Source organism: Myxocyprinus asiaticus, chromosome 5 (assembly GCF_019703515.2).
Source record: "Myxocyprinus asiaticus isolate MX2 ecotype Aquarium Trade chromosome 5, UBuf_Myxa_2, whole genome shotgun sequence".
NCBI lineage: Eukaryota > Metazoa > Chordata > Actinopteri > Cypriniformes > Catostomidae > Myxocyprinus > Myxocyprinus asiaticus.
Window position 1 is genome coordinate 21128198 of NC_059348.1, and position 19345 is coordinate 21147542.

Consider the following 19345-nt stretch of genomic DNA (forward strand, 5'->3'; position numbering starts at 1 on the left):
TAATAAACCTAGTTAAAAGGTCCCCTGTATAATTAACAGCATTAGCTGGGAGATCATTTCTTTTATATGTGAGCAAAAGGGGCATAACTGAAATAAACCCATATGAATCGATATTGAATCGAATCGGATCGGAATCGATTCAAGAGCTTGTGAATCGGAATCGAATTGGGAAATCTGTATCAATACCCAGCCCTTATCACAATACCGTCTTAAATATCTTCTATATAGAGCACAGGAAAGTATCTGCAGCAATCTGGCAATTTACACATAGAAACAGGTTCAAATTGCGACAACAGCTTTGGAGTTTGTTTCCGTGGTTGCCAGATTTCTCATTCATTAGCATTCAGGAGCATCTGTCAGTCCAGCTGCTCAGGTGCCTGACTAGCGCTTCTGCTGGCCACCGTAATCCCCTGATCTGGCCAATCAGAGTTTTAATCCTGTCTAAGGCTGGGTGCATGCCATGTGCAGCAGCATGTTGGATTGGAGAGCTCAATCTGGATCAGGCATAGCTCCAACTAACCCCAGACTCCCCAGGTTTGACCCAGGCCATCTGGCTGCAAGCCCTGTCAAACCCTGCAGTTGGGGGGGGGGTGTCATTTCTCACTGATTTGAGATCAGTTTTGTGATTACATAAGTAAAGATTGTTTTAAGAGTTTGGAGAGGTGAAGCTGGTCCCAGACCACCATCATTACTGTTCGGTCTAATCATGCGCCTCCCAAGCTGTAAACCTACTCACTTGCAGCAAACCATTCATCCACACAGGAGCTGTGATTAATGTAATTGTTTCTGACAAGCAATGATAATGGTAATATATGTTTTACTGCAGGGCATGGGATTTATGGAGCTTGTGTAATGGGTTAGTTTCTTGTAAATTTCTGGAACAGAAGGAGAAGCTTTTTGAGACCCCAGTTGAGGATAAAAGCAGGGCAGACCAACCTAGAATATCAAAACACTTTTCAGACATAATGACAACATAATGCTCTTTTATCATGTTGATGATGTCACAGTGTTAATATTCATATTTTGAATAACACTCATCCAGTAATCCTCATTTAAACCACAAGTTCTTTGGTATTAATGTCAAGATAACATCAACTGTCTAACTCCATCTAAAACTGTTGCAGATCCATGCACGGCACACATTAACCTAATGTAATTAAGCCTCTCGCACAAATTAAATGGGAATTAAGAAGATGGGCCCTGGCTGTTGCCATGGTGCTGCCAAGCTGATTTTGAGTGTTAAGATAAAGTGAAATCCATCCATCAGTCGCAATAGCTCTTTATGCAAATTCTCATGTCTGAGCATTCTGCTTTTGCAATAACAATACTTTAACAATCCCTAAAACTGTATTTGCTTAGCAATTTTTCCAAAAGAGGTTTGATTTACTCAGGCTGCTGGGGAATCAGAGTGAGTCTGTCTACAGTAATCAATCCTGTCTCTGAGCACTGCTCCAAGTTATGCTGGGGATTCTGGGCCTGTTTAACAGGATTCCTCCACACTTAAACTCTGATTGGGAGGTGGGGTTTACAAACCTTAACCTTGATGCCTTCATATCCCTGACAACTGCAGATGTTCTTGCCTTCAAGATGTTATTTCAAGACCCCATGAAATCACAGTTTTCTTTCTTGTGTTTATGAATTTCCTATTGAAACAGGAAGTTGGGGTGGGGAACATTGAAGGCTTGTCCAATTATTTATGTATTTATTTCTAATAGCAATACACTTTTTGTTTTTGTCACAGCCATGAGCATGGTTTGCTACTTGTTGTTGCTAATCAGAAGCAGGTGGAAATAGGGGGAAGGGCATTCTCATTCTGTAGCACAGGGGTCGGCAACCTATGGCACGCGTGCAAGCCATTCGCGCATCATGAGCCTGCAACACTTTCGGTTAATCGCACGAGTAAACGCACCATTTTGCTTCGGTCAGGCTGTGCAGATGACAGCCTACATTCCATGTTTCATTAGTTTCTTTTTGCTTTCAGAACAACACGGGATGTAATATGGAAAACACCACTATTAATCCTTGAGATGTCCAACACAGCATACAGGTACACCATCCTTAAACCATGGGCACGCTCAAAATTACATTAAATGATTAAAAGAGAAAATGTAATCTAATAAAAATCTGAGTCTATTCAAAATATAAATAAAGTTTTAGATTAAATTGTGCAGGTGCGATTTTGCAGGTGCGATTCACCGAAAAGGTGAATCAATAGTTGATCGGCTTGTGATGCGCTAATGGCTTTCACGCGCAGCGTGAGTCTCGTCACACTTTAATAGTGTTTAGTCTCCCATTCAGCTGATGAAAACACTGTGTGATCATGAGGATTACATCAAGATGTAGATTGGAATGCATGTAACTTCATATAAATAAAATTGACTGCTCCTCTCTCGCTGTTGATTGCGTGCTAGTTATTACCCCTCTGCGTGATTTTGAAAAATGTATGACATAATATAAGAAATACTTAAGATTCCACACAATTTCTTGATCAGTAATCAAATAAGAAAATTTGTGACATTAACTGTGTTAACTCATTTTGTACAAAAGGACAAGTTTTCTTTCATTAAAGCACTTTCACAAGATGCTCTGTGAAAATTCACATGCAAGATGTTTCACATGCGGGTTTGCAAAACAATTTCACTCAAACTGTTATGCTGACAATATCATTTGTAATGAAAAATAAATGATTAAAATAGAAAAATGAAAAATAGAAACATTTCACAAGTGGACTTAAACTTCGGAAAATCACATACATGCGCATGGCATCGACACAGCCATTGACCAGGAAAATAAAAAATGGCACTCCATGTCAAAAAGGTCGCCGACTCCTGCTGTAGCATTTTTTTGGACAAAATTATTGAGTGTAAGCTGAGTTATCAATATTTTAGTCTGTTTTCTAGAGTAAGTTTTAAATATGTGCTAAATAGGCCTGTCTCAATTATTAAATAATCGTCTGACCACGATAAATGTAAACTTCAAAGTCCAGTCACATTTTACAATAATGGAATTTTAAGCGCATACGTGTCTCATTTTCCAATGTTCTTACATTATGTGAGCACTCCAATTACCATCTCACTGTGCCGAACTGCAGAGCACACTCAGAGAAGCTACTGAAAAGCGTGTGATGATTAACCGCTTCTGAAGCACTCTGATGCACACGCTGTCTGCAGAGGTTCATGCCAATCTATTAAGTAAATGTAATAAGACATATTCTCCTCATGATAATTTTAGGAAAAGTGGTTTAAAAACCACAAGTATCTTCTTTAGGTGTATGAAGCACACAAAATGTACACCTTAATAAGTATGAAAATTTGAATGGTAATTACAGCAACATACTTTTGAAAGCCTTAAAACAGACAATTAATTGTCATTATCACAATTATTTGTTTGACAATTAATCGTCAGCCAAATTTCATAATCGTGACATCCCTAGTGCTAAACATTGATTTTGTCAACTTTTTGGACCTCACTAGTAATAGATGGCCTCAAAGCTAACTAGCATGGACAAAAGGCCATAAAACACAGGTTTTCATGTGGTCAGATTTCATGGTGTCTTCAATTATGATGATTTTGCATCTTTTTGGGCCTTATCTGGTTGACATAGGAAATGCATTATTCTCTTAAACGAAAAACATGTACAATGTATTGGGACTGAGAACATATTAGTATGATGGCTCAAAATCATTACTGAATCATTTTTGAAACAGTTAATTGAAACAAACAGTTTGAAGACTTTCCAGTTACTTTATAGGCCAGGCATGATTCACAAACCTGTGTCCAACTTCAAGGGTTGATGTTGGATAAAAATTTGAGTCTAAATTAGCTTGAGTTCAATGTAATATGCTACATGAGCACACCAATGTTGGTATGCAGGTAAGTTAAGTCAATGCTAATCTGTTTTGGCTCAGTCATACCTGCTTGCATTTGGAGCTAATGACAGTGAATTCTGGCCACTTTTGTATCAGCCGTTTATGGGTGTCATTCATCCATATTAAGCTGGCATCTACCATATATATATATATATATATATATATATATATATATATATATATATATATATATATATATATATATATATTCAGGGTTGGGGAGTAACAGAATACATGTAATGGGATTATGTATTTCAGATACAAAATATAAGTAACTGTATTCCACTACAGTTACAATTTAAATAATTAGTAATTATAATACAGTTACATTCAAAAAGTATTTTGATTAAGAGATTACTTTGCATTTTATTGTCATTTGTTTCATTTAATATTTAGTCCTTTCAGATGGAAACATTTATACATATAAATGATGCGATCCAAAGTGCATTTGAACAGCGGTGAAACACTTTCTTATGATGTGTTACATTCATACGAGCAGACAGAGAAGTAAGTTTGAAGTAAGTTTGGAGCAGAAGAAATAGAAATAAACCTTGTGTAAATTGTCAGCTTTACGCTAAGCTGAAATGCTATTTCTAGCCATTTTACATGCATGTTAACAGGCACGATCATATTTTTTTTTATCAAGAAAATTCACGTTGGATCATAATTTCTTTTTTTCTAGTAAGACCTTTGATATTCTTGATAATGATTTTTGTAATGTTTTCCTTTAAAAATATAAAAAAAAATCCTTAAAACAAGATCAATTTGATTAATCTTATTTTAGAAACAACACTGCATAAGATATTTCGGTTTTTCAGAGAATGTATTTTGAACATGTGTATTTTGTCTTACTGTACTGACAGAGTTTTTATAATCAAAACAAGTGAAAACAATCTACCAGTGTTGAAGAAGTAATCCAAAGTATTTAGAATATGTTACTGACCTTGAGTAATCTAACAAAATACATTACAAATTACATTTTACAGCATGTATTCTGTAATCTGTAGTGGAATACATTTCAAAAGTAACCCTCCCAACCCTGTATATATTACATACTGCATATTCAGTATATTCCTTACAAAAAATATGTCCCTAAACTAGGCTAGGTATAGAAAAATGTACAGCTGTCCCTTGCATTTTATAGTGGAGTTTTGATTGCAACCCGTCATATTTTTCAGGACATCTATGAATGTTTGCTAACTATCTTTAAATTTCTGAAAGATACATAGTTTTGTTTCAGACACTTAGAAGCAAGTAAACTTGATATTTACGAGCAGAACAGCATCTTCTGCTTTGTTTTATCTATGAAATAATCTGTAATTATTATTTTGTGAAAGACAGAAATTCTGAGACAGAAAGTCTGCTTATATTTTCCTCTATTGTGGTGTTTTATGTTTAGCTGGTCATGACCAGACTTTATGCACATAGTCAAAAGCTAGGCTATGCGAGACTATAGTTGCGTCTGAATATCCATACTTCCCTACTATTTAGAATGCCAAAAACAGTGGAGTAGTATGTTCCAATCCTCAGTATTCATAAAAAAGTAAGTGAGAAACACCCGAATGACCTACTGTACTATTTCCAGTGAGATTCTGAAGTACGTATTGACTGAACACTTTATTTACTTTCATGATGTCTCTTGAGCTGAAGAGCTGAAGAGATGTCACATACAAAATGCTGGATTAAAAAAATGGTGGAGAACCGTGAGTCGGACGGCGCTTCCAAACTGTAAGTGGGATATATACCAAGAAAGTTGTTTCTTGTGCTTAAATTGTGTTTGTTTGACAAAACCATAGTTGTTTATTTTCATGGTTGTTGTTATTACGTCATATATTCTGGTCACAGGACAATGGCCATGTTCCTGGATGAAGTATGTCCGGAATCTATTCATACTAATCACCTGCATACTGTACCTAAAGAACAAACTGTTGTTCTTCAAGCCGAGAAATGCATCCTTCATCAAAAGCAGTACATACTCCAGGGGCGGACTGGCCATCAGGAGAACCAGGACTTTTCCTGAAGGGCCTGCTGTGAAATGGGACCGAATGGGCCGCGATAAACTGAGATGGGCCACCGTGTTATGCAGAACGTGCCACAAAACGGTGGCGCGATATGCCAAACGGGGCAGCGACACCCCCTCCCCCTCCCCACACACACACACTCAACAACTTTTGGGCCAGATTTCCCTGTTTCAATGTAGGATAAGTCCTAGAAATGATCAGGACAGCTCTTTGCTAATGAACTGTCTGATTTATATATTTATAGTATAACACCTATATGTGTAATACCTTTATTAACTTTTATTACAGTGTGAAACCCCATTTGCAACCCATTTTACTTCTGTAAAGCCCAAAGTATACTTCAGTCAGATGTGAATGCATGGCGTATGCATACAGGATGCATGACACAAATATCATCAGCAGCAGAGTGCTCGAGCACTGAACGCAAGCGGCCTGATTTTTCTAACCACACGTACTCTGAACGCTCAGAAATCGCCTGGAATTTTTTTGCACTAATTAGTGGGTCCACAAGGTGGCAACACTTACAATTGAGCCTTTGCTGTCACAAAGAAGTGCTAGAAGATGTAATTGCTGCTAAACATCAGGAGACAAAGGTAAAAACAACAACAGTGGATGTGCATGTCAAGAGCGTGTGTTTGAGGAAGTCAGGAGATAACTGCAATTGTATAACTCGAGTCAGAAGAACTATAAAGACATCTTATTGGGTCTACACTCCTGAAGAGAAATAGTCCAGTATCTCATAGCAGTTGTAGCTACTATGAATGCACACACTGTTAATTGAAGTATACTTTGAAAGGCTGAACATTCGACTGTACACAGATGCTTAGCGTTCACATAAAAACTGAAGCATACTTTGGGCTTAATGTAACAAATTTGTGAGTGAAACAGGATATTCAGCGATAAAAAAAATGCAGGTCCTGAATGCTTGTTTGCTAAACCAATGCCTAAATAGGTTTTTGGATATTGGTTAACATTAAGTGATGTCAGAAAGTATTTTTTCTTTTTATTATTACATTTTAATTTACAATTACATAGACAATTATTATCATTATCATTTGAAATAGCATGCAAAGATTAATTGTAACCCCCACAGAAACATACATTTAGACAAACTTGTACAAATTAATTCGTCATACCACAGGACCATTTAAAATACTGTAAAACCCATAAAGTGAAAAAAGATTATTGGTGGTGAAAAGTGGTGAAAAAGTAAATTGTGACCAGCAATAACACCTAAGATATTCACTTTTCCTTGTACATTCATAAACATTTTACACTGAAATCTTGATGTTGATTTAAAAAAAAAAAAAAAGCTCATGGACATTTAATGGACATCATACTACCCATATGCTAGTGGTGCTCAGCAGGAAACAACACAGTCATTATTTTCACTGTTTGTGGGGGGGGGGGAAGGTACTTAAAAGGCTCAAAAAGTAGTCAGTCTCTCCAATGATAATAAGGCAACAGTGTAGCTATAGAAACACTACTAAAGCTGTTCTAAGAATAAAGACAGCGAATGGCTGTCATGTGCAGAGCTGACTATATCTAAAAACTCTCGTTCTCTGAGTGCCTGCTAAATGCCCACTCCACTGAATAAAGAGTTAAAAGCACTCAGAGCCCATCCAGCACTGCTGAAGCACTGTTGCTAAACTCAGGATTTCCTGGGCTTTCATTAACAATGTGGATGTGAGCCAAATCCACTGCATGTTAACCAGTACAGTGCAACTGCTTGGTTTAAACCATGGCGAGAAGTACTCTAATGAAATTTGGTAAAGAGCATTGCTTTTAAATGTAATTTTTTTGAGTAGTAATTTACACCATATTTAGTCCTCTAATTTGATTGGACAAACAGTGTTGTTGCTGATATTTAGTATAACCACACTGGGATGCTTCCATGTTTGTATCACTCTGCTTATCTGTTTTTAGCTTTAGCATTGCAAAAATAGAAAAAAAATATTGGTCGTATTGTGTCTAAAAGTGGCATAAACTGTATATGCCACTCAATAGTAACTTATTGCTTGTACAATACAGTAGTTCTAAAAACAAAATCACACTAGCAAGATTGCTGTTGTACTGAATGTCAGCATGGCTGTGATTCGGACATAGGCACGAGGCTGCAGGACGACTTATACATTTACAGGAAAAGTATGTGAACCTTTACCTATATTTCTGCATAAGTTGGTCATGAAAGTTTATTCGATCTCCAACTAAGTCACAACAAGAGACAAACACAGTCTGCATAGATACTGTAACACACAATGATATAACATGTTAACATTCACAGTGTGAACCATTGGATTTAATAATGGATTGATTGTCTTTTGGCACCAATAACCTTCAGCAAACATTTCCTGTGATTGCGAATCAGACCTCCACAACAGTCGGTGGAATTTTGCACAATTCTTCTACAAAACTCTTTCAGTTCAGAAATATTATCTGGATGTCTGGTGTGAATTAGTCTTTTGAGGTCATGCCGAAGCATCTCAATCAGGTTGAGGTCATGACACTGACTGACACACCAGAAGGCATATTCACTGTACTTGTGTTGAAGCCATTCTGTTGTTGATTTACTCCTGTGCTTTGGAGCATTATGCTGTTGTATCACCCAACTTCTGTTTAATTTGACATAAGATTTAACTTTATAAACAATTTATGCAGAAATCCAGGTAAATCCAAGGGTTCACTTTATTTCCCCCTGCAACTGTAGTAATAGCATGTTACTACAGTTCATGTGCATGGACACCATGCAGAGAGACTAGGCAAAGTGCTAGTTCAAGGCACAGTGTTTGAATAATTCAAAGTATATGAAGCTTTGTGTGTTTTAAAGGAGAGCTATCATGAAGACAATATTTAAAATCAATGATAATATTTATTTAAATGGTGAAACTCATGCAACAGCATTGGATTTCCTCACTATATGCTTTTACCCAACCAAAAATCTATATTCTTATATTGGCTTAAAGCTGCACTACGGAACTTTGTGGTCTCTTGCAACATCTGTGGTTGAAACACTAAGTCAGTCGTGTTTCGGCGCTGCTCTTCTGCGCGGATGAATCTCATGATTTGAGCTTACCTGGACATCGTCTGTGTGTGATCATGACTGAGAGATATTCAGAGCCGGAGTCATAATGTTCTTTTATCGTGTTGATATTATGTTATTTTATTAAACATTTCAAATCAAAATATTAATTGCCTTGATAAAGATAAACAACACTCGTATTTACATATTTTGAATGAATGACTGAATTAATTTTACACTTATAGCTCTTTTCTGACACTACATTTAAAGCGCTTTTTCATTGATAACAAACCACCACATACCAGCATACTTTACCAGCATATGTTAATATGATCATTCAAGTGTTTTATCTACTGTTAATGTTTGTATTGTAGTACAATTATCAATTTCATAGGTGAAACTCTTAATATGGTTGATATGAGTTCAATGGAAGACTTTATTAATTTATATTATATTGTACAGCCTCTCCTGACAATGCAAGAAAAACTGTAATTCTACAATAGTGCATCTATGCACTGCAAACAATAACACTGTAAATTGAAAACATAAAACAAGGATTCATTAATGATATGGATGAAATATACATGCTAAACATGACAATGTAGATACATCGCAATCAGTTAACACACGAGTATCGTTTGATTCATACAAGCATGACAAGCAATATAAGCTTCAACAACCCTTCCAGACAACATACAGTATTCAAGCATTTTAGCAAGCAAAGAACTTGCCAAACAGTTAAACAATAAACATCCATCCAGACTTCAGTGGTGCTGTTCTGAACTGTGTGACAGTGACTGACTGAACTGAACAGTGTAGTTTCCTCAGCCGTGACACTTGACAGCCGGGACTTCTTTTCTGTGTTTACGGACATGACGTAATGACGTAAGGATGAATGACATAGGCTTTTAAGCAAAAAATCATAAGTAGTGCAGCTTTAAAAAGTTATGAACTCCACTTGGCAAAGAAATACATACAATTTCTCACACCATTTGTGCTGTACATAAACACAGTTATTGCTAAAATACCCTTATGGGTTGTGTGATGGAATGTGACTATATTTGTCAAAACCTATATATATATGCTGTATTATTGATAGAGTTGTAAAGTTGTTTTCTATAGTCACAATTCATGTCATACAAATTCTCTGTCGGAATTGGTTTAGTGACCATTTTCTCAATTTTCCAGAGGTTGTACGTGTTAATGTGCATTGCATGCAGTTGAGCATGTCCATTCCTGTGCGTGATATTGACTTTCTTGCATGTGGCTGTATTGATTGAATACCTCTGAAGGAATGAGTGCAGAGAAAGGTGAATGCACAACAGCTTAGTTTGTTTACTTTAATCACTGTGTAGTGCTGAAGGCCCCATGCCAAAGAAGAATTCAATCATGAGTCACATCTCCAGCGAAATTTACTTTCTTAACTCTAATTACTCGTGAATTGTAACCCTCCTCCACTCAGAGTTCGGTAGTTGAGGGGAATTTATAAGGAGGTGGGCTGCCTCCCTGCACTCATTCTAAGTTAAATTGGATGTTCATGGCAATTATTGTTTTGTATTCAGTGTCAGATGGTCATGCTGTGGATCATTGAATTCCCTGTTCGAGTCCTTTGACTTTGAAAGGTGGCAGGCCAAAAGTAATTAGTAGATCAAAAAGAGATTCACAGTGCTGATGTGTAGTGGAGGTTTGACATCTTAGAGTTACCTGTACCCTAGAGTACCTGTAATAAAGATCTCTTCAGTTACAACCTAGTGATAGCATAACATTACTGTTTATTTAAGTGTTTCATCATTCATCAAATTTTTTCATAAGTATTGCTCATCAATGCATAACTTTGCAGGTAGGTCATGCAATGTATATATTTTTTGAGGGTGCACCAGTGGCCATCCTGGTTCACTTGGTGTCCTATAGGCGATATAAGACATCTTAAATACATCTTATTACTTGTTTATATCAGTTTAAAACATGTTAGTCTGGTGGTAACCACCTAGTTCCATGATGCACTGTGAATGACGCAATTGAATGGGTACATACTACTTACATATTTGTATATATATTAATATATTGTAATAATTTTAAAGTATATTTTTTCTATACTTTTGATCAACAACTTCAAATCAATAGTTTTGTATTTTTATATTGTTTTTAATTTGATCATTCGAAAAACGTTACACAGTCCCTAATGGCTAGCAGGGTTGGGAGGGTTACTTTTGAAATGTATTCCACTACAGATTACAGAATACATGCTGTAAAATGTAATTTGTAACATATTCCGTTAGATTACTCAAGGTCAGTAATGTATTCTAAATACTTTGGATTACTTCTTCAACACTGGTAGATTTCTTCACTTGTTTTGACTATAAAAACTCTGCCAGTACAGTAAGACAAAATACACATGTTAAAAATACATTCTCTGAAAAACCTAAATATCTCATGCAGTGTTGTTTCTAAAACAAGATAATTCAAATTGATCTTGTTTTAAGGATTTTTAGATATTTTTACAGGAAAACAATACAAAAATTATTATCAAGAATACATTTTTTTCCCCAATGTCAAAGGTCTTACTAGAAGAAAGAAATTATGATCCAACATGAATTTTCTTGAGAAAAAAATATGATCGTGCCTGGTAACATGTGCATGTAAAATGGCTAGAAATAGCATTTTAGCTTAGTGTAAAGCTGACAATTTACACAAGGTTTATTTCTGTTTCTTCTGCTCCAAACTTACTTCAGACTTCTCTGTCTGCTCGTATGAATGTAACACATCATAAGAAAGTGTTTCACCGCTGTTCAAATGCACTTTGGATCACATCATTTATATGTATAAATGTTTTCCATCTGAAAGGACTAAATATTAAATGAAACAAATGATAATAAAATGCAAAGTAATCTCTTCAGTAATCAAAATACTTTTTGAAATGTAACTTTATTCTAATTACCAATGATTTAAATTGTAACTGTAGTGGAATACAGTTACTTATATTTTGTATTTTAAATATGTATTCCCGTTACATTTATTCCGTTACTCCCCAACCCTGATGGCTAGTCATAGAATTAGACTGTATGGGCACGTGTGAGCTCTATTTTCCAAGAGGGTATAGCTGCAGACAGAGCTCCAAAAAGGGGCGGGAGCTCTAAACCACCAGCAAAGATATAGGGAGCCCCTTACATAACACTTCCCCTAACCCTAACCGTCTGTGGAGGTGTTGCCCCTTTTTGTAGTTGGCACAACCCCCTTTAAGAATAACCCCGGCCCCTTCTGAAGAAACCACACCCTATTTTGGAGATTCTGCCCCCATTTGGAGATCTCCGCCTGCAGCTATACCTACCTACATTTTCCGGGTGAAATGTCCACATAGGTGGCACCAAAAGCAAGTTTTGACGCGAGTTGTTTTCAGCTGTACAGGCTGTAATACAGTGAGGAGGAATGCATATTTTACAAACTCTCCCACCAATACAAACCCTAAACCTAACCATCAGTGGAGTAAAAATGTAAAACTAGAGGTAAAAATGCAAACTCCGAACCACACTTGTCTCTGATTATGCAAATGTGATTACTTCCTGGTTCAACATATGATCTGAACCTGGGTTTCTGTGGTGCTGATACAACACACTTCCGGTTGCACCACAGCGTAAAGTAAACATTCTGGAGCCGATGCAAAAATAGAATATGCAGCTTGTTGGTGAGTTGGCATAATGTGGCCGATCTTAAGGTACTGGAACTCTTGGAAGCAACATGTCGACTTCCCGTGTGATCATGTTGCTCCAGAATGCTCCCTCTGCTCACTGTAGCTTTGATGTTGCTGATGAAAGAAAAAGACCATTGTGTTGGTGATGGAATGCTCATTCACTCTGCTAAATGTACCAAGGCCATCCTCATCGATTTAGTGTCGCATCTCAGGTGACAGAACAATTCAGACAAGGTGTACAGCATGGCAGTAGTGCTGTAATATGATTTGAATTGCAGAAACACATTTCAGGAAATACGTGCAGTTGGTGTTCACATTGTTTTGAAGAATGGAAGATTCTTGGAATGTTGATTTGGGTGCAAGGGTGATTTGTTTCAATAAGATTGATTTGTTGTTATTTTTGTTTGGGTTTTTTGCTTGTTTGTTTTAGAAGGTGTATTTTACAGATTACTTGAAATGCTTGTGTACTATTCTGTTATACAGCAAGCAGAATGATCCATATATGTCTCCATGTATATTTTATGAAGGTTCCTTGTGTGTTTGTTGAAAATGTACATAACCTCTATATAGTTACACACACAAATTCACAAGAGATTAATTTCAACCATTTCCCTTTCCTCCAAAAGCTGAAGTAGTCAACTTCAACAAAGCACTGCAAAGTCAGAAAACTCTTAACAGCCATAGAAAAATAATCTGAACACACTGTCTTGCATTGGCAAGATTTAAGAGATCCCTCCCTGACAGACAGCACGGCAGGTGGAACGACAGGGGATAGAACTTGAATGCATAAGCAATCTTTTGGATTGCCATGCTGTATCCTCTCTCCTATTTCTAATGTATCTGAAAATATCTGCCTTTTTTACTTGAATCTCCCCAGTGACTCATCCATCTTTGTTTACAGCAGCAATTGTTAGTTTTGGTAAGTAAAAGAAATCACCCTCAATCACAATGAATGAGAAATCCCAATACATTAACAAGAGGCTTGTTTTCAGCAGCTAGTCAAAGCAAGGCTTTATCATGCTAATTCTTTTTCCATCTGTAATTCACTCTGTTTAAGTTTTTGTGTTCAACTGTATTGATGAAATAGTCATCTTTAGCAGAGAGCAGTAGAGCACACCTCTTCATTATATTGACTAATTGCAGGTTTGGAATACTCGATACTGACTGATCAATTATGCATTCTGAAGTCTATCAGTATAATGATCGCTAAACTGTATAATAATTGGTAGTTGATGTCTATCTTCTTACATGATAAAATAATTTCAACAACTCAATATTTCAAGCCATTTTATTGATTTTGTAAGTAGACGATAAGCATTATAGTGTGCTTTGTGTCAGAATCCTCAGGTTTGGGATTTATTATTTTGTGATAATGAATGTACATGATCCCTTAAATATTTGTCTAGGGTTGGTCTACTGTCCTGTTAAAACTTCACATCTCTAATTTGCTCATTAATATTAGATGTTTCCTTTTTATTTCCATAGGTGAACCTCGCAAGTTTGACCCAACATTTAGAGGGCCAGTTCATAAAAGGTAAATAAACCTTCATATCCTTTTAGTGCTGCAGAGGCCAGTGATCATTCACACTCAACATTATGTGTGACATCATTGCAATAATAATAAAACCTCCCAGTTCATTGCCTTTGCTATTCTCATCTCTTCTATATTCACAGTTGTCATGGAGATGCTCTTCATCTAATGATAAGATTTATTTTTAGTTCATTCTTTTAATGTCATAAAGTTAGAATATTTCTTTTAAGCAAACAGTGTCCGGTTTATAAGCTTTTTTCACTAAGTCATAAACAAAACAAATCCAATACATCACAACTTAAGGTTTATAGTCCTTTAGCTGGCCTGTAAATTAGGGTGTTGTCCAGGGCATAGGTTTGTAATAGCTTAATGTTGCCATGGCTAAAAGTGATGTGCTGCACTCCTGTCAGTAAAAAAAGCACAATTCTATGGCATTTAGTCACTAATGTAAGAGTGAGTGGAATTGCAGGGGTTGTGAAACAATCGAAACAGGTCAGTCGGCAAACTGAAGCCCAGTAACCCATATAGAGTGACGATGGGCCATTAAATAAGGAATGAGACTGCTCACTTCTCTAATTGTGTCTGGCTTAGGAGTGGAAAGCAGAGAGTAGAGCTAGTAAAAGTGTGGCCATGGGAGGAAGAAGCTGTTGTCTTATGGCACTTTTCCACTGCACGTTACGGTTCGACTCGACTAGACTCTGCTCGCTTTACTTTTCTGAGCTTGCTTTTCCACTGCAGTTTAGTGCCGCCTCAACGTGGGTGGGATTATAGGCTGATCGTCATAGTTGCGCCACCTCTACTGCCGTGACATCATCTTAAACGCGACACAAACATTACTGACCATAAACAATAACACAACCACTAGCTGTTAACTACGAGCTCATTGTGCTGCATAAAGCAGTTGTTGCATGGTGATTTTACACAAGTGTAGCAGTTAAATTGGCCTGGTTGTTTTAGAAGCAAGCTTTCCAGTAGCTGGTCAACTAAATAAAGTGAAGCTTTCAAGCAGAATATAGAGTTAACGTAACAAAACATACCATCCTCCATCGTGGACTCCAACAACATCAAGTCCAGGGCACTCTCCCTCCCATTGCTCGCCGGTCTATTGCCATAGATAGTGTCCATTTGGTCGAACCACTTCGGCTGCTGTGGTCCTTGATGGTTCTGTAGTCACTTTTATGTTTTTTTAACTTTTCCCTACACTGTTGGTAGGTGAGACAGCTGAGACATTTCCTGAGAGACTTTTTCATTTCACATCGTTTCGTTCGTCGCTAACGAAAGGAACGTCTGCACCTCGTTTATTGACCACGGCGCGGTTTTGCGCACAGCCATTTCTTTTTACAATTCTAAAGTTGCGTGAACAAATGATACTGCTATCGCTGTTGCTAACTTTAAAACTAGCAGGTTGATGTCCCGTGTCGCAAATCCAGTGACACTGGTAGTGACGATTCTCTCTGACCAATCAGTGATCTGCAGGGTTTTGACATCACATTTAGTATTGGCTTGGCTCACTTGGAACCTCAACCGAGGTGGTACTAAAAAAAGTACCAGGTACCAGGTACTATCCACAGTGGAATACCCCCAAAAAGCGAGTAGAGTCAAGCTGTACCGTGCAGTGGAAAAGCCCCATTACATTACCTTCAAGGTGATGTGTACATAAATTGCACAATAAATGTTGCCATTTCTAATTGTTCAGTGTGCACAGTTACACCAGTTTAATACACTAAATCAATACACCTGTAAACTCATCAATGTCACTGTTCATTCTTAAAAAAGTGTAAAAGCCTTCGTAACTTTTGTGTATATATGATGACTTGATTTACAACTTTGGACTGCCACCTGCACCGCATCAAAATGTCCTTCGGGATTAAGAACAATAAATGTTATATTATAGCCCTTGTGGTCTCCCAAAGCTATTACAACAGACTACATTAAACGGAAGGCCAACTGACAGTGATTTGGAAAGCTCAGAAATTAGACTTCTAATTTAAATGTCGGCTTACGTTAATATATCGATGCCTCAAAAACGTATTGAGGAAATACTCGTAAAAATGCTCCAATGCCAAAAACCGATACCATCTGACATATATATGTCAATACATAAACATTCAGCCCACAAATTAAAATCACATTATGTCCTAGTGAGATTATTTAACCGCAAAAGCTGTGTGTAACGTATGCTGGCGCTGGCAATGACAATGCAGACGAAGATGACGTTGAAGTTTGGAACCAAGTGCAGTTTTATTAACAAAAGTGAGATCCAAAAACCATAACTTCAAACGTGAACAAAACAAAGATAAACATGAATGACTAGACTAAACTTGACTTGACATAACTTGGCTTGACTATGATACAAAACATGGACTGCTGTACACCAACAAAATTACATTCACAAACAATACCTGACAATGGACAATGGCAAACATGAGGCTTAAATACATGGACAAGGGTAACAAGACAAACAAGTTAACCAATGAAAAGACAGAACTGATAACAAGATAACTAGACAATAAACCAATGAATACAAGACACATGAACATGGAGGGAAACATGAAATCACATGACCAGGGGACATGAAACAGAAACTAGATTTTCAAAATAAAAGACATGAAAAACATGAACCAACAGAATAAACATGACACTGTGATTTTATGAGATAAATATATAGTTTACATGTAATTCAAACGTGAGCACTTGTGAATGTGTTGTGCTGACGCCAGCTGCTCATACCTTTTAAGGCTCCTCCAAGACTCATACAGGGAAAACACCGTCATGAGCACTGCACACTCTGTTTGTAGCAGATGACAGTAAAAAGAGTGCAAATTCACATTGTAGCATGAGGCACATACAAAGTACATAATAAAATAGCAGCCTTTTGCAGTTTAATAATCACTTTGAGTCATGTAGCTTTTCCAGAGTGGGAATTTGCCATCATAACATCAGAGCTCCTTGGTCAAAACAACACAGAAACACATCAAAATTAAAGGTAACATGAAAGGAAAAAATATGACAGAAATAAATCACTACTGTAAAGTTGTGTAATATTCACTGTAATACTAAAACTACTACTGCTAATAAAAATATTAATAAATCAACAGTAATTGTATTATACTTGCGCAGCATCTAACATCTGTGATGCTCTGTTATGCAGCACTTTATTTGACAAAATATAACTCCAGTGTGTTAGTTTGGATAACTCCAGTGCGTTAGATTTGTGCTGTGAGGTTTTGTATATAATCACTTAATTTGATAAAAAAAAAATTCAATATTATGTTGAAAATTAATTGTTATATTTTCATTTGATAAAAGTTTTAATGAATTAATTTATTTAAACACCATTTTGATGACAAAATTGAAGTAAACTGTTGATATGGAGTGAAGAAAAAAACAAAACAGGTATCGGACTCGGTATAGGCGAATACCAAAAAAAGTATCGGTACTCGTCCGCAAAAAAATGGTATCAGGACATCCCTAATCAATAATCTGTATGTTGACATTTTATTACATTCCTAGTTACTGTACAAAGCCGGCGGCACACTAGCAGACTCAAAACAACTCGATTTTGGCTGAGGGTGTTACACATGTAGACTGTTTTGCTGACATCTCGCTCTCTTCAGTCGAAGGTATCACACACCTGCTGATTAAGAATGGTGGAGGGGTGACAGACATACCAACTCACCGCAACTCTCTCATTCTGATTCCCTGTCATCGCTGAAATAACAGCAAGAGTACCACGTGAGCATAAACAATTGCAAAAGAGTGATTTATGATGTGATTCATGGAGTAACTTTACCTTGTGAAAGCGTGTGATTGTGTATTTATCCCCTCGAGGCTTGCCGTAGAACACGTATGTCCATATGCAGATTTCAGTGAGTAAAGAAATTATGTTAAAAACAGACTGTTGTGCCTCCGCGTTTTGATTTCATTAGTCATTTAGTGTAGGAGAAAAACACAGAAAAACATTTGGTGACAGAATCACTATGGATTACTGTGGCAGGGCGGAGGGCGGGGCAGGGTCGTGATTCTACACACCCGGCTCCTAATCAGGCTGATTAGCCCGAGAGGGATAAAGGCCAACTGGAGATGGCAGTGCGACAGAGAGAGTTACGATCAGCTGTCCGACACCTGTGTGTGTGTGTGTGTGTGTGTGTGTGTGCGCGCGCGCGCGTGCGTGCGTGCGTGCCTGTCTGTCTGTCTGTCTGTCTGTCTGTCTTTTTGGAGTGTAACACATCAATGGAAAGGAGGAGGCGAGAACCGGCTTGATAATATAAATAATAGCTTAATGAGAACTGAACCAAAAAGACAGACACACACACAGGTGTCGGACAGCTGTCCTTAACTCTCTCTCTGTCGCACTGCTGTCTCCAATTCGGAAAAAAATACACATCAGTTATAGCACGACTGAAAAGTGGCTGGAGCCGCTGTGCAACGCATCATACACTGGACCGAGATCCATCAGCTGACTACATGTTGCACTGTGGCATCAGCGTTTCCAGTGTAGATAGCATCGCTGACTGTAATGGGAGTAATCTAGTTTTGTTTCACATCAGTTTTTGCTGTAGTTGTTTTGGAAACTTTACATGGTGCGAACATTATTGCCGTCCAGCGTTAGCGGTTCCTGGTTCAAGACCAGCAGGTTTAGCAGAGCCAGTTTTCCACTATTCTGGGGTGAAATTCCAGATTGGGTACCGGCAGCCTATCGGTGAAAAAAGGGGCTTGTGTGGACATTTATCTGTGCAGCATTTGAATAGTTGCTGTCATGATTGGCTTCAGTGAGCCCATTTGCAGTCTGTTGCGAATACTTGGATGAATTGCCCTCATTTGTCTCAAGGATTTAAGCAAAGCAGAGATGAAATACATTTGTAAAAATGTATGCTGCAAGAGTCACAGCACAAGACATTATCCCTGGATGTCTATTCTAATTATTTTCTTCATTCTGATTCTTTAACAGAAGAAATTAGGGATAAATAATTCTCTAGCAGAGTCTTGAATGGTTCAGTAATTTAAATTCCTCACCAGCCCCTTTTGGATTCCTTGAAGTGAGAAGAGGGAGACAGGAGCGATTGCTTCTTGATAGCTGTAGATGTAATTATAGATCAGCCTATGTACAGCAAAGCAGTTACACGGGAGCCGTAACAGTTATTTTGCATTTTCTCTTAAGGGATAATATTTTTAGTATGCACATTGGTGTGTTTTGTCACCCAGTAGTTTCACATT

The 19345-nt window shown here is 37.4% G+C and overlaps 1 protein-coding gene across 2 annotated transcripts in view; it reads left to right on the plus strand.

Moving 5' to 3' along the window:
* The window catches only part of LOC127441241 (choline transporter-like protein 5-A), a 108501-nt gene that overhangs the window by 41386 nt on the left and 47770 nt on the right, over positions 1–19345 (plus strand). The window contains exon 2 of one of the 2 annotated variants that reach the window (XM_051698412.1): positions 14083–14131. The exons of the other annotated variant lie outside the window; for it this stretch is intronic. Within the exon in view, the coding sequence (XP_051554372.1) occupies positions 14083–14131 (49 nt within the window). The remainder of the gene's footprint in view (positions 1–14082; positions 14132–19345) is intronic. 2 annotated transcript variants of the gene reach the window in all.